The sequence below is a fragment of the Halyomorpha halys genome, unplaced genomic scaffold (assembly GCF_000696795.3).
Source record: "Halyomorpha halys isolate HHAL.00 unplaced genomic scaffold, Hhal_1.1 Scaffold479.1, whole genome shotgun sequence".
NCBI classification, from domain to species: Eukaryota; Metazoa; Arthropoda; class Insecta; order Hemiptera; family Pentatomidae; genus Halyomorpha; species Halyomorpha halys.
Window position 1 is genome coordinate 557814 of NW_027109057.1, and position 15061 is coordinate 572874.

Genomic DNA, 15061 nt, shown 5'->3' on the forward strand with positions numbered 1-15061 from the left:
AACATTGTTCATAATTTTCCCCTTCCCTAGTTTTAAATTTTTTTTTTTTCAAAAATCATGAAAAATAGTAATAACTTCAACCCGAGCCCACCAATTTACACAAAACTTTGGGACATAAGTAGAGTGATAATTGAAAGTTGTATGATGCGTGCCCTGCACCAGATATTTTTGTATAGATTAGAATAATTTCATCTTTTTATACTAAGCCAGCGGTCCTCATGAAATATTAAAATGAATGTTTCCTTCCCCCAAACTTATAATACAGCATTCAGGAGCTTCTGGAAAGTTTCAAAACATTATTTGAAAATTTGAATTAAAAAAAACTACAGCTGTGCAGGGCGCTGAGCATGACAAAGAAAAGTCATCTTTACCTAATCCATTACAACTTTATGTGGGTAAAAATCTAACGGTGTTGGAAGAAAATTAAATGTTATAGTATGTTAAATGTTATGGTAATTTAAACAATTTACTGAATAATATTATATTAAAATAATCAACCAATTATATATTAAAGTGATCAAATATGAGCCTGGAATTTACTCCAAGGTATCAGATAAAGGTTACATAATAACCCAGGTAGTAGGTCCTACGTTTATTACCTTTTTCTCTTGGTCCGTACTTTTTATTTATTCAAATTTCTACCCTCTTTTTTTGTCCATTGTAATTAACAGACAAAAAACTCTAGACCCATAAATCTTGGGTAACTATTACATGAATCTAAAATCTAATTTCTTTATCGGTACGGTTTTAGACCTGAATATTATAGGAGGGCGCTTCATATATCCAGTATTGATAAAAAATTACTAAATTAAATTTTAAATTATTCATTAAATAAATAATGTCTTTAAATGGTAATAAGGACATGATATTAAGTCCTTCTATTCTTTGATAAGGGGTTGAAATAATTTCGAATTTAATTTATGATTTTGTTCCCTATGTAACCGACCTAGCCCGAACCAGATATCACTCCTTCCATTATATACTCCATAATCACTCAAACCCTGGTTTCTAATCTTGCATCCTCTTCCATTCCTGACGATCCTCCGAGGCGCCTGAAAAGAAGATGGCCACGAGACCAGCTAATGTAAAATGTCATTAGAGTGCTACCAATGGGTAGTTTCTCTACACGCCTGTAACACTCCAATTTAACTTATATCAGATGTACTAAATGTATTATAATGTACAGTTGTAAATAGCAATAAATAAATATTTTAAAAAAAAATATATGATTTTCATTTAAATTTTATCAACTTAAGTTCTATAAATTTAATAAAAAATTGAAGAAAATTATAATAAATAAATAAAAATAATTATTAAGTTTTTAAGTGTAAAGGAGTTTTAATACAAAATAAAAATCTTTGAAATAGATTTTTTCTACGATTAAATTTTTGAGTTATGTTAGTAACGCATAGAGCTCATTCGAATGCTAATGATAATTATGATCTAATAAAATTAACTTACTCTTATCCAATTAAGTTCTACGACTTCTGCCTGAATATTAGTCAAAAATAAAATAAAACTCAAATAGTGTTAACTATCTAAATAATCAAAACGAGAAAAAATAATAAAAATTCTTGTAACGGCTGCAAATTTTATTGTGGATTATAAAGTGAAGAACAGAGGAAAGCGTGTGGAATTACGAACAAGCTCTCACTTTTCAAAAGAAACGAACTGTTATGGAAATCTGCAGTTTATGCGATGGTGGTTTATGGAAATTCCTAGCTAATCTCCATGGAAATTCTAGAGAAAGTTATGGTTTTCGTACTATTCCTCTTTCTTTTTTTTTTTTCAAACTTTCTATCATCTTTTTAATGTGATGTGCCGATTACAATTTTTATTTTATTTCCTTGTGGGATCTTGGAAAAAATTCATGACTTTCTCATACCAGTTAAAATAGTTTGGTAGCCTGCGGGATAATCTAGTAGGAGGACGTTAGTAATGTTCAGCATAAAATTAGAAACTGAAAATTATATAATTTATGTAAATAAACTTAATAGCACACAATTTATTGTTGTATTATTTAGGATTTAATTAATTCCATAATATATATGGCGATACATAGGTTCCTTTCTATCTATTTTATTCACACATATATTTCTAATAACATTATTAAAATACTAGGAAATATTATCTGATATAATAGTAATTATTAAGATTAATAAAAAAATCAATAAAAGAAAGTGATAGTAATTGTTTTAATTAAAAAATAAATAAATCAACTTTATTTATCAAACATCTATGTATCTTTCCTTTAAGTAAGAAAGTATGTTAAAAATGTAAGAACTATTGTTTTACAAAGTTTCCAAAAGATTTGAAAGTCAGATATCTATCAAGTGACTGCAGTCTGAAAGTGTGTGTTTAATAATTAGTGATACATGACCTAATGAACAACTGTGATTATAGCTCTTATTAATTTTTGATATTCTTGCGGAGCAGCGCGGTCAATACAATCATTTAACCACCTGATTTTTTACTATAATTAATGGGCAAAGTAGACTAAAAATCGTCTGTAAAACTACTACTGATCATTACAAACGCTAGGTTAATTTTCTGTGTTTCATCTAGATGTAGAAAAGAAGTAATTGTAAATCTTTAAGTTTGTTCTGTTAAAAAATACAAACTTGTTTCCATTCTTTCGTTTACGTTTCTTTTTTCCTATTTTCCTTTCTTTTTTTTTATCATGGTTTTTCCCTTGTGCTGAAAGCGTGGCGAAGACATGACGTGCAGTTACACTTTGTGGTCACAGAAAAGCTGTTGTAGATGTATCACGATAGCTTTGATTGTTAGGAGAATTATGTTATTAATGGAGTTTCTTTTTCGATCAGATTTTGCACTTTCCTGTCTAATCCGTATTATCTTAACAACATGAAGCAGTTTTCTTTCTGATTATTAAAATGTTTGAATAACTTAAGTACTTAATTTTATGGTTTCGGCAATAGAACTTATTATTAATTATAACAATGCACTCATTGATATTAACAATTGCGTAAGTTTAATTATATTGCTATTATGGTAAATGTATTTTAGTTGTAATGAATTTTCATAATCAACTTTTTTTAAAACAGTTGTTATTTGCCCTAAATATGAAACAAAATAATACTTAATATAATGTTTAAAAGGATTCTGTTTGAAACTATTTATTTTATTTATATATTAACAAGTAAGCATTTTTTACATATACTTATCTTTAAATGAAATTCATCTATAGTAAGGAAATTTATTCCAATAGTAAAAAAAATGTGATCCAAATTCAAAAGTATGTCGTTTCAAATGAATTTGTTAGTTTTTGTGGCTCCCATTATTGTCCTATACTGAAATTTGTTATAGTATCTATAATTTTTTACTTTAGTCCTTTTTAGTCCAGAAGAGAATATTATCCGCTCTGAAAGGTTAGAGATGGTGGGCCCACGTCTATACGGCGCTCTAAACAGTTCACGCAGAAAATGGTTTGGTGAAGATATGTGACCAACTACACAAGGGCGACAGGACGACTGATATTAATCCGCAGAAAGTTGTCTTGTTGCTAGGTAAAATAATCCCTACGGGCTCTTGTTTCTACATTTTAATATTTACAATACAAGTAATAAATACAGTTATGAAGGATCTTTTAAAATAAAAACACACTACTGTGTGTATATACAAATGTAATTAAAATGAAAAAAAAAAACACGTCTATTAACAAATATTTACAAATTAATATTAAATATGGCGTTAACACGCGTGTAACAAAAAAAAACCACTCTATTCCTAATGGAAATGCTTCTTTATTGGTTACCAATTTTATCAACGTAAATTGTATTAATCTGATTAAGGTATTTATGATAAATTTACTTTGATAATATTTTTAACTAGATCAATGTCATTTAAGTAATTTTGACTGGGTTACTGTTCAAATATTTTTTTTTATTATTGCCGATTTATTATTACTTTGTCAATAAATAATGTGGCAGGACCGGAGTTGATAAATAAAAGAAAAGAAATAATAAAACGATTTGATGTATAGATACGTTATAAATAGTGACAGTTTGTCAAGGACAGTATGTATTATTATTAACTGTTTAAAAAATATTAGTAATAGTTTAAATTAAATTGCTATTGAAATTAGCATTTGTTTTAATTTTTGTAATCGATTTTAGTTTCTATACATTGCATCATAATAATTCTTCACAATTATTTTATTTTTTTATATTATTAAATGATCATATACATATTTTTTTATTGTTGTAAGCGTAATGAAACAAAATAAGCAAAAGTTAAAAAAAAAAAAAATACTGATATTTTTCATTATTTCTAGGTGTGCCATTAAAAAAATATATAAAAATTACTTTGATAATTTAATAAGTTATTGAAAACGTTTCTCTCGAATCATATTCATCAATCCTCAAATCATGTAGAGTAAATACTTATTTCTTGAAGCGTTGAAAAATGAACCTTGTGATTCCCACTCTGGGACTGTGTAGGTCCTTAATGGACGACTCAGGGGATGTAAAAAGGGACCAACAATCGATAGTTTGAAGCCTTCTAACTAGTGAAACCACTGCGTGTTAAAAAATTGTTGCTTGAGCGTGAATTGAGTTATTATTGGAAAATTAAGTTGATACAAGAAATTTGCCAAGATTGATAAAGTAAATTCATAGTTTTCTATGAAAATTGTTTGTTTTTATTTTTTAGTTTTAATAAAAATTGTTCTTGATATTTATGACGCATAAAACCTGTCTTTCATTTTAAAACATTATGTAAAAGAATAAATTAGTAATGGAACACCTTTCTCTAAAGTTTACAAAAATTAAACTATACCTAACTTTTAAATCAAAATTGAAAAAAAAAATAGGAAAAATTAATTTGGTTATTTAATCACTTTAATAAAAATAATGAAAACTGGTATAATTAGAAAATAATGTTAATATTATCATATCTGTATCCCTTCAGGTTCTGAATAATACATCCGATCCCAGATGTTCTGTACGAGATCAGATTCCAAGGTGGTAAACAAAGCCATCCTAACAGCTGTCCCTGGACGATTCCACAGCTATTAGGCTCCCGACCTTGAAGGAGAGCGATTAAGTTTTCCCGACCAGCTCTCGAGAGATGCGTGAACAAAAAAAGGGTTGGGTGGGAGTGGCCCCTCACGAAACTATAAACAGAGGGCCGGGGTGAAAGTGCTCTCTACCTGCTTGCTATTCCTTCCATAATTATCTCCTACTTCTCCCGGGCTTATCTTGAAGGCCACTGGGGCAGATCCAACTTTCGCTGGAGCTTCGGTCCAGGGCTGGCTCAGGATGATAAGCTGTCTTTTTTTAATGAGCAAGTCTAAAAAATATTCCATTGAATTCCATCTTCCAAGCACTGAATTATATTTTTCTTACTAACTGAACCCGTATAGAAAAATTAGAATCAAGTTGATGTGGACCTTAGAAAAAATCGAAATGTATTTCAACCCCCTAACCACAAAAATCCGCTTGTCTCTAACCTTACTTCTTCATCAGTTCCCGATAATTCTCCTTTGGGTATGGACGTCTGAAAAGAAGGTGGCCTCAAAACCTTCTAATCTAGAAATGTTATTGGAGTTCTATTGATGGGTAGATTTTCTAACCATTGCACTATAATGCACAGCTCATTGACCAGTTTTACATTTTCGTTAATACGGTTATAAATTTCAATAAATAAATAAAAAAACATGTCTCCGATGTCTGTAGGTATATTTACCAAATTAATCGTTTCAACAAATTATACTTATTGATTTTTTGAAGACTCAGAAGAAAATAAATTTCTTTAATTTTGAATTTAGTTTTCCGCGTCGTCGGGAGTAAGGCAACTACTGATCACACTAGAGAAACAGTGCCGATAGAGTGTTGAAGTAAAATATGAAATATTATTTGTTGAGGTTAGGAAGTTCAGTTCTTTTTATTTAGATAGTTTAGATGAAATGACTTGATTGATAAGCTTTTAATGACGTTACTTTGTTTAAAGATATGAGCCATTGTAAATTGTGTTCAAAGTATAGTTTGTATTTTTGTTTATTACAATGCATATAGAGATCAAAACACTCAACTACAACAAGCAACTAGTGCTGAACAAAAATTATGTTAGTAAAGTAAAAATAAAGTGTTAATGGTTGTGCTCCAATCAAACGGCATTTTATATATAGTGAACTTCCTTCCTAGGGAATTATAATATTGTGAAATATAGTCCAAGTCCGCTCTAATTTTTGAGTCTTTTATAAATGGAATGGATTTTTTTATGTTTTCTGAAGACAGATTCGAATTTAAGGATTCTCATCCAAATCGAATCAGTCATTTAAAAAGCCAGTCAGTGAATAGTTAAAGTTTTTGATATTAATAAAAAATAAAGTGGACTCACTTGTAGGGTTAGGAGCACCGCAAGGAGAGGTGCTAAGTCCTTTGGTATCCGCATTGTGGCGGTGAGGTCCTCCCTGTCACCTTATCTGCAAATAAAAAAAAAATTAATTTATGTTCCATTATATTTATAACTTATTTTATAGTATATATTAACTTATTTTATGATCTTTTAAGGTGGCAATTTATTTACTGATGATATGGTCGTATAAAATGGACTCAATGTTATTTTTATACGTATGAATTATTCCTATTTATTATTATTATAAATCTTTATTATAATATTATATCTAATAATATTTATGTAATTTAAGTAAATATGATAATATTACTTTTTTTTTTAAATGATTTTTATATCGAATGATCAAAGGAATAATGAATAAATCAATAAACAAAGAATCATCTGTTTTAAAATGTTCAAGCAACAAATTACGTTTTTTCTGAATCATTGTGCATTGACTTATCCATAAGTATTAGAATATGTTTTTCTTGAATAATACAATCTTGGATTAACTTTTTTAAGTTAATTTACTTATTTAATATTCTAATAACTACAATTAATATTCTAATTATATTTTTAACTATTTTAATATAAAATATTCTATGTTTATAATTTTAATTTATAATTTATAATATGCATATAAAACACTGTTTGATCATTCTGTCAATCATTACTTCAATTTATTAATTCTATTTTATTATATTTACAAGGTTATACTTTTCATTTGAAATTTGTGAATATGTTTTAAAATCTTAATAGCTCATTCTTTTTAATTATCTTTATTTTATTAGGTGTTAGTCACCTTATGATTTATAGTATGATAGACAGTTTTATTTTATTTTTATTTAATACAAAGGTTATATCTATATAAATATTATTTTATTTATTTTTTATTATTTTCACATTTTTTTCCTAATATATTATTATTAGAGATGTTTTCTGACGTTTTATTGGTTTTTTTTATATCTGTATTTTACTCTAAGGCACTAAAGTCCATTTCCAATGCCTGTTATGTTATTCTAAAGAGACTTGTTCCAGAATATTATAATTAAATTTTTTTTCTGTTTTTTGGTAACTAGTCACGAGAGACTGACGTATCAGGAACGATTAACCTAGTAACAGTAGGTATAATAACTGTACTATAGGAACCCGCTTGTATTAGCAATCGGTTTAAGGCGAGTAGCGTTCCGTAGACTGGATCAATTAGAACTGCTCCCGATTCAGCGATGGTCTACGCTCTTTATGGTTAATGGTGATGCAATTGCGGTGGTTTGGTAATCGAGCAATTAATTAATTATTAATAATTGCAGTGGCTAAATATTATAGTCAAGAATTTTGTAGAAGATACCAGATTAAAAATCTTCAAGTCCCTCAAAGTTCATTTCAAACCAGAGTTTCAGGTATTTTCACCAAAATATACTATCTGTACTAACTATTAATGTGGATTATTCAATAAAATCATCTAATAATTAATTTATATTATTTAAATATATTGTCTCTTAAAAAATATTTCGTTTACGAAAAAATAAAAGTCCAAAAAATATAAAAAACAACTCTTCATTCTAATCATGGAAATCTGAAAAAATAATTTAGATATTCTAAAAAATTTTTTTAATTTTTTACCATTAAAAAAGTTTATTCTTTTCTGATTATTTTTACTATTCAAAAAATTGGTTCTTCTTTTTTTTTTGTTTAGCTTTTTTAAAACATAATAGTCAACACTTCATTCTTAAGACATCTCGAAACAATTATGGAAGTCAGAAAACAAATATTTACAGTTATTCTACTAAACGATAGTTGAGAAGAGCTGTTTTTAAAATTATCCATTTTTTTTTAAATTGTACTTTTTATTTTCATGGACTTAAATGCACAACCGTTCAAGCGAAAATATCAATATAAAAGAATAAGAACCATATTTAATTATTTATTATTATTTTTACTTTACTTATTTACTCCTTTTCTTTTCTTTTTTTTAGAATATTTAAGTTTTCAGTTTTTAGGTGTTTGTGAATTTTATTTATCTTATCTATATTTTGAAGAATAAGTGTTATTTTATGGTCAAAATAATTTAAAATATCGATCGTTAAAAAAAGATTATTTATATTTTGGTATTGATAAAATCAGTAAACGCCATTCTCAAATGTGTAATCAATGAATTTTCATGGCATCTTGTACTTGATAAGTATTCTACTTTGTCGGAAACATTATTGTATTTTGATATACTTTCTTAAAGACATGAAAAAAGCACATAAATCTAGGCCATTTGTTATATAAGCAATTTGGGCAGCATTCACGCTACAGTACCAGTTTTGAAGGATCAGATATCCGTTTTGTTGGTAGGTGTGCCCCGATCCACTTATAGCATAATAGAAAACATATTGCCTACCACAGTCTGGACTTGAATCCGGGTCCGTTAGTTAAAAATCCTGTTCGTTACCAAATTTTATGTTCCCATTATTGATATATTTAATAAAAGTAAATTGTTTTATCATATACATTTTTATGACAAGTCGGAGAAATAAATATGATTTCCGTTAAGTTAAAATCCAGCTACCAAAGAAGCGGTCTCGGAATCCATGACTGCCCGAATAAACAGCCGAGAAGTAGAACAAAAGAAATTAGAGGAAGCCTGATAACTCATTAACTACCTTAACCCCGTTAGAGTGGATACAGTGTTAAATACAGACAACTGTATTTTGCATACATTTTCTAGCGTTGAATTCCTTAATTTTCGTTTTGTATTTACTTATTATGGTCTTGGAGACGAAGCAACATTATTTTTAAAGGAAAGATGCTAGTTGATTTTATTAATAAATTGTATAATCTAGAAATTTATTTTATTATTTCTTCTGTGTTCAAGATATTATATTAAAATAAAATTATTTTTACTAAACATAGTACAAATTAGTGATAAAATAAGTTTATTCATATTAGTAAATAGGATTTTTACTTTATTATTCTTTGTTTCACCTTCAATAGTCAATAGAAGAATCTATAAAAACTCTAAAATCTAGGGTTTTTATAGAAATACACCATTAAAATTTTGGAGGATATAAAAACGACACTTAATTAGCTTTTCAAATGAAAACATAATAAAAAACAGGGTACTTAAAACTGTTAAAAATAATGCAGATTTAGAGGAACATTAAAAAAAAGAAAAGAAAAAAAAAACCTTTACTGCTGAGGTGAAGTCTCACGGACTCCAAAAATTATTTTTGTAAGGTTTATAATTAATCTAAATCCTCAAACTAGCAGTATGTCATAATTTACCAAACTATTTGTATATTGTAGATATGTGTAGGTTTCCATAGAAACGGGTTATCATTGTCAAATTTTTTGATTTGACTAGACAAAAAAGAACACTAACTCACTTAGTGACTACCTCTTTATTAAAAATAAATAAAATTACTTATGAAGTTATAATTATTGACAGTGGTTTTTCTTATGTTTTATATGTGCAGTCCGGGTGGGGTCAGAAAAATCCGGAATCTAAGAGCCCGGTGAAACTAAAATTTGTATAACTCTTTTTAACATAGATTTATTCTATAACTCAGTTTATCCGGCTGTCACTGTTCAGTTAAATTTACCTCCAAAATTGAAGGTTAACTTTTCTATTATAACGGACAATTAATATTTTTTTATTACCTGAGATTTCTAAAATCTTAGATAATACTGTGTTGGTGCGATTGGCCTTAAGTGGTTTAAGCAAATTATTTCTAGTACCTTAAAAAAACAGAAATCGGATAATTCGAAAACTATACATCTCCAAAGACATTAAAACCCATTGGTTACTTATAAAGGAATCTGCTTTTTTATAAAACAAAACAAATATCCTCTACTTGCTGATGTAATTTAATTTTTATGTTTTATAACTTAAATTAGATATAATTTAATAAATTAATCTTGTAATGGTAAAGGACCTGGTGACAAATCTTGACGGTCATTAATGTCATGAAAATAGATAAAAAAGAAATAAAATAAACATCATATAAATCTGACCAGTATTAACAAAGATGGAATCCATTTATCATTATCTTTTTGTGTGTTCTCATTTTCATTATTAAACCATGATACGTATAAATCATATTTTTTAATTCATTTTTCAAAAATTATCAGGCATCCACTGGTTTTCAAGTCTTATTGGCCTACATCAATTTTCGCGTTATTCCAAAAATTTTTCACTTTAGCTATCATAGTCATCATAATTTCTTTTTGAGAATATAAATTAATTTAAATTGTTGAATAAAAGTGATATTTTATTTAAATAAAAGAGATTAAACCAAATTTCATTTTCTAATCTTGAATTACCAGAATCGTTAATAAGGGTTAAAATTTCACTGCTAGTTTGCTGGAATATTTTTTTTCTTCGGCACGATTATACTATAAAAAAGTATCACTAGACCTTTAGTTATCAATAAATAAGATAGAAAAAAAAATACAATTGAATAATATTTTCCTTACTTTCTCGTCACGGCTTTACGTTAAGCTAAAAATGGTTTAATAATTTCAAATTAAAAAGTTCGTGACTCACTTATGAATTGCTACACCGGATTGGCTAGTATAACAACGGCTATTAGCGCTTACTGGAGATTGCATGTAATTTGAAGGGGGGGGGGAGTCGAGAAGAAATGAAAGGTAATAAGAGAAAGTCGGAGTTCACTTTCTTCGGAAGAATTTAAATTGATATGGGTTCCTATTGTATGCATAATGAAGGGCTTATTGAATACGTAAAACTTACAATCTGGAATACCAAAGGGCTTAAGTGGAGTTTATATAGAGTGAATAGGAGTTCTTGTTGGACATGTTCCGTCGATGAATTCCTATTGAATTAGAACGTGCTCGCTCTTTTTTCTTTGTGAACATGTTCTTGAAATGTTTGTTCGATGAAATGGTCTTGTCTCTTTTATTCTAAAAACTAACACACTTCGGAAATGTGTCACAGATTCTAATATAACTTACGTTATACGTTATACGTCTTATAACTTTACGTTTTGTGTTTATGAAAGACATATATCCATATCTTTTTCTTATCAACTTATAAATGTAAGCCTATGTATTTTATTGACGCAAAGTTCAAGTTATCTTTCTTCTACCAATTAATTGTATATTGGTATCCCAAACGTTTTATATATTTGCTCTACTACTGTATTCAGTTAGGTTCTTTGATAGCTTAACATATATTTTTAAAAAAAATTATAAAGGTTTGAAAAACTATATTTTGAACTTTTTACACCATTGTTTACATGAGGGCCCTGCAAGGGGTTGAAAAAATTTGATTTTAATTACTACCTAATAAACAAATAACATTTTAATAAATAATTTAGCATAAAATACATTCATTAAACTTTTTGAAAATCTGTATGTAAATCTATAATTTTTCCTACAGCATTAAATTGAAAAAGCAGTTTTTTTTATTATAATTATAAATCTACGCCAGTGTATCATTAATACACCATAGTGTTAAGTTGAAGATACTATATATGTATTTCAATATATTTAGAATATATTATATATAATATATAAGAACCAGTGTTAGGTACTGCTGTGAGTCGAACTGTGGAAGACATTAGGACGATTTTTAAATATGATACTTTGGATTTAGATAATTTTAGTTGATTAAAACATGTAAAATCTTATCTACCTTAGGAAATTATAGGAAGAGGTATAACTGGTTCATTAGATTATAACTTGAACAATTGCTGGAAAGAGTTAATTTTCATTAATAAAAAAAACTAGGAAAATTAAAGTTTAATTACGTAATAAAAGATCATAATTTGGTGTTTAGAAAGTTTTATGAATTAAAACCTTAAAAATTGTTACGAATGATTCATTCTTTTCGACAAAAATTAAAGGGTCAGCTCGTTCATTGAAAAAAATCTTGTTAAAAGTTAAGCCATTAATTAATTAGTGAGCAAAGTTACTTAAAATAAAACTCAAGATAACTGGAAAGGATGGCTACAGGATTGTACTCATTCTTCACACGTTTCCACTGAAATTTCCTTAAAAAAGTTTACTAAAATCATTCTTTCTGTTTACTCTTAACTTTTATGCTTTCAATGAAGTAAAATTCAGAGTATACTAACTATACTCTAAAACTACTGCACAAGTTTAAGTGAGGCAGAATAATAAACCTTTTAACTATTTCAATTGCTATATAATTTGTGAATATTTTTTCTTTTCATTTAACAGAGTATTAAATATAATCATGAAAGAGAAAGTTAATTATACCGTTTCTTTTTATGAATGATTCGAACTGTTTTTCATCTCACTCCCGAATTAAATGATTTTCCGACTTAAGCACTTAAGGACCCTAGCATAAGGTTAAGACATTGAGCATAATACCTAACACACTGATGGCTCACCTCACTAAAAGCACTATCCTTCGAGGACGACACACTACTGCTGCGAGACAGGGCGGGTTGTGAAGCGAGGAAAGACTTTCACTGGCCCCCTACCACGCACCTGCTTACCCCCTCGTCTGCGGCAGCTAATAACAATGGATGGCTCTTGGCCTGTTTTTATCGGACGTACCCCAGCACTCCTTTTGTTTTCCTTTTTGGATCTTGTTTCTTGTCGAATCTAAGAACGCTTTCGATTGAGTTGGGTGGCCTTAACGCCCTTTTGAAGGACGCTTCGGCTTTGGAAGAGAGCTGGATTGATCATATCCAACTTTCACAAATTTAGGAATTTTACATCCTCTTACAGATTTTTAGTAATAATTTTTTAGAAAATATACGTCTGGATATCTATCCAATCATGCCGTCCTTACATACCAACTTACCGAAAAAATATTACTCAATAAATATGAAAAAATAACTTCGCTAAAAACTTGTGATTTCTTTTGTTGTTTTTTTCCTTCAGGGAACCATTTAATAGAAATACCCTTAATTGACCTACAACTTTACTGGCATGTCTTTAGGTGCTAGTAACGTGTTATTATTCAATTATTTACTTCTATATGTTGTTGATATTGAATTTGTAGCACCTGCAACGTCTAAGCTAAGTTCTTTTTTATGTTTCATTACTGAAAAAATGTATTAAAAAAAGGATTTTATTTTACTATTTTTGTTGTTGAAAAGTATGTTCAGATAGATCAGGAAAACTTACTTATGTGCGTAGTAAAAGACTAGGTGTGTTAAGTTTGATCAATTACAATAGTTTCTGTGTATATATTATCGTTTTATATTCGATGCATATGATTTATTTTACTTACTTAATTTTAATTTTCATTACCTCAGTTGTTTGCTTATTTTGATATTTTTGACTCATTTATTTACTATGTTCATATATTATTACTTTTATATCCATTTTCGTTTATATTTATATTATTTTTTTATTTAAAATGTATATAAGGTATGATTGAGAATACTTACAGCTTTAGTACTCATTGCCTTTGAGTGTGGCCGATTGTAATATTTAAAAAAAGAAACATTTCGGCAGTTTAATTTATCTGGAGTTTACAAGAGAATAAGTCAACAATTTTAACGAATGACTGCTTAGTTGTGCTGAATTCCACATGCACACAATATACAACACAGCCTAACATGATCGGTATAGACCAAAAACAATATTAAAAAAAACCAATAGAATTGCTGAACAGGGCAACTTGAACAAGGCATTTAATTTTTTTTTAAAAAATCTCTATATTTAGTAAGAATTAAGAAAAATTTAACTAAATCAAAATGTTTGATTTTTTTTATCTTAAAAATTTAATGATTTTCTGTAACCATGTTTAACAAATCCTGATTTTTTGAATTATATTTTATGATTTAAATAACTTTTTTATTTTTAGTGCATCGGTTTTAGCCATTATGTTAAATTAACAATTATCATTGTTTTAGTTTTTCGAAACATAAAAAAACTGTTTGATATGCTACCGTGTTAATTTTCAGATCTTCTGAGAATGGTAGAAACCTTTTGAATACCTAAAATCGGGATGATGATCTACGTAGATTAATGGAACGCTAATCATATTTCATTTGAATTAACATTTATTAACCGTCTATAAGAAGTTTATAATTGATAGTAAAATTTCTGAACTTAAATTGAAAAAAAATTTAGTTCCGTTCTTTGGTTAAAAAATAACGTAACCTGAGTTAAGTCTAATAAAATGTAGTATGAATTTTATTTTCATCCCTTGTTACTATTTTTATTATGACAGTTTTGTATAATTTTTTTTAATATAATATAATTAATAATTTAATAAATACGTAGCCATTAAGACGAAAATGGACATATAGAGGCCGCGGGAGCGCAGCACCTGTACCAGCCGTGACCTACTCCCAACAGCTTTCTCCAGCACCTTATCTCCAGGTTTGTTTTATTGCATACATTCTCTCCTTGTTTGTCTATCTCATTATTTCCCTCTCCCTCAATCTATGGCTTTTTATTACCTTTTTTTCCTGTCTCCTTCAGTTGTTTACCGACAACTTATTTACCACTTTATATTCTTACTTTCTTATTAATTAAATATAAACGGCGCGTTTCTTTCTCAAACTTCTCTTCAGGCCCATTAATGTTCTTTCTATTTTTTATCTGTTAATGCATTCACGTTCTTTTCTATTCTCGAGGCAGGGAGATGAATCCGTTTTTGTTTCCTCCCACTCGGGAGAAGAAACAAGAAAAAAAATAAACAATTGTGTGTGCTTATGAATGGGCAAGGAGCTTTCTCTTGTTGGCATCTGGAGCTACTAAAAGAAAAGTT

The 15061-nt window shown here is 28.3% G+C and overlaps 1 protein-coding gene across 2 annotated transcripts in view; it reads right to left on the bottom strand.

The window, feature by feature from the left end:
• The window catches only part of dyl (dusky-like), a 67539-nt gene that overhangs the window by 22153 nt on the left and 30325 nt on the right, over positions 1-15061 (bottom strand). For both annotated transcript variants that reach the window (XM_014424822.2, XM_067047268.1), the window contains exon 2: positions 6361-6445. In XM_014424822.2, coding sequence (XP_014280308.1) covers positions 6361-6414 — 54 coding nt within the window. In that variant the 5' untranslated portion in view covers positions 6415-6445. The remainder of the gene's footprint in view (positions 1-6360; positions 6446-15061) is intronic.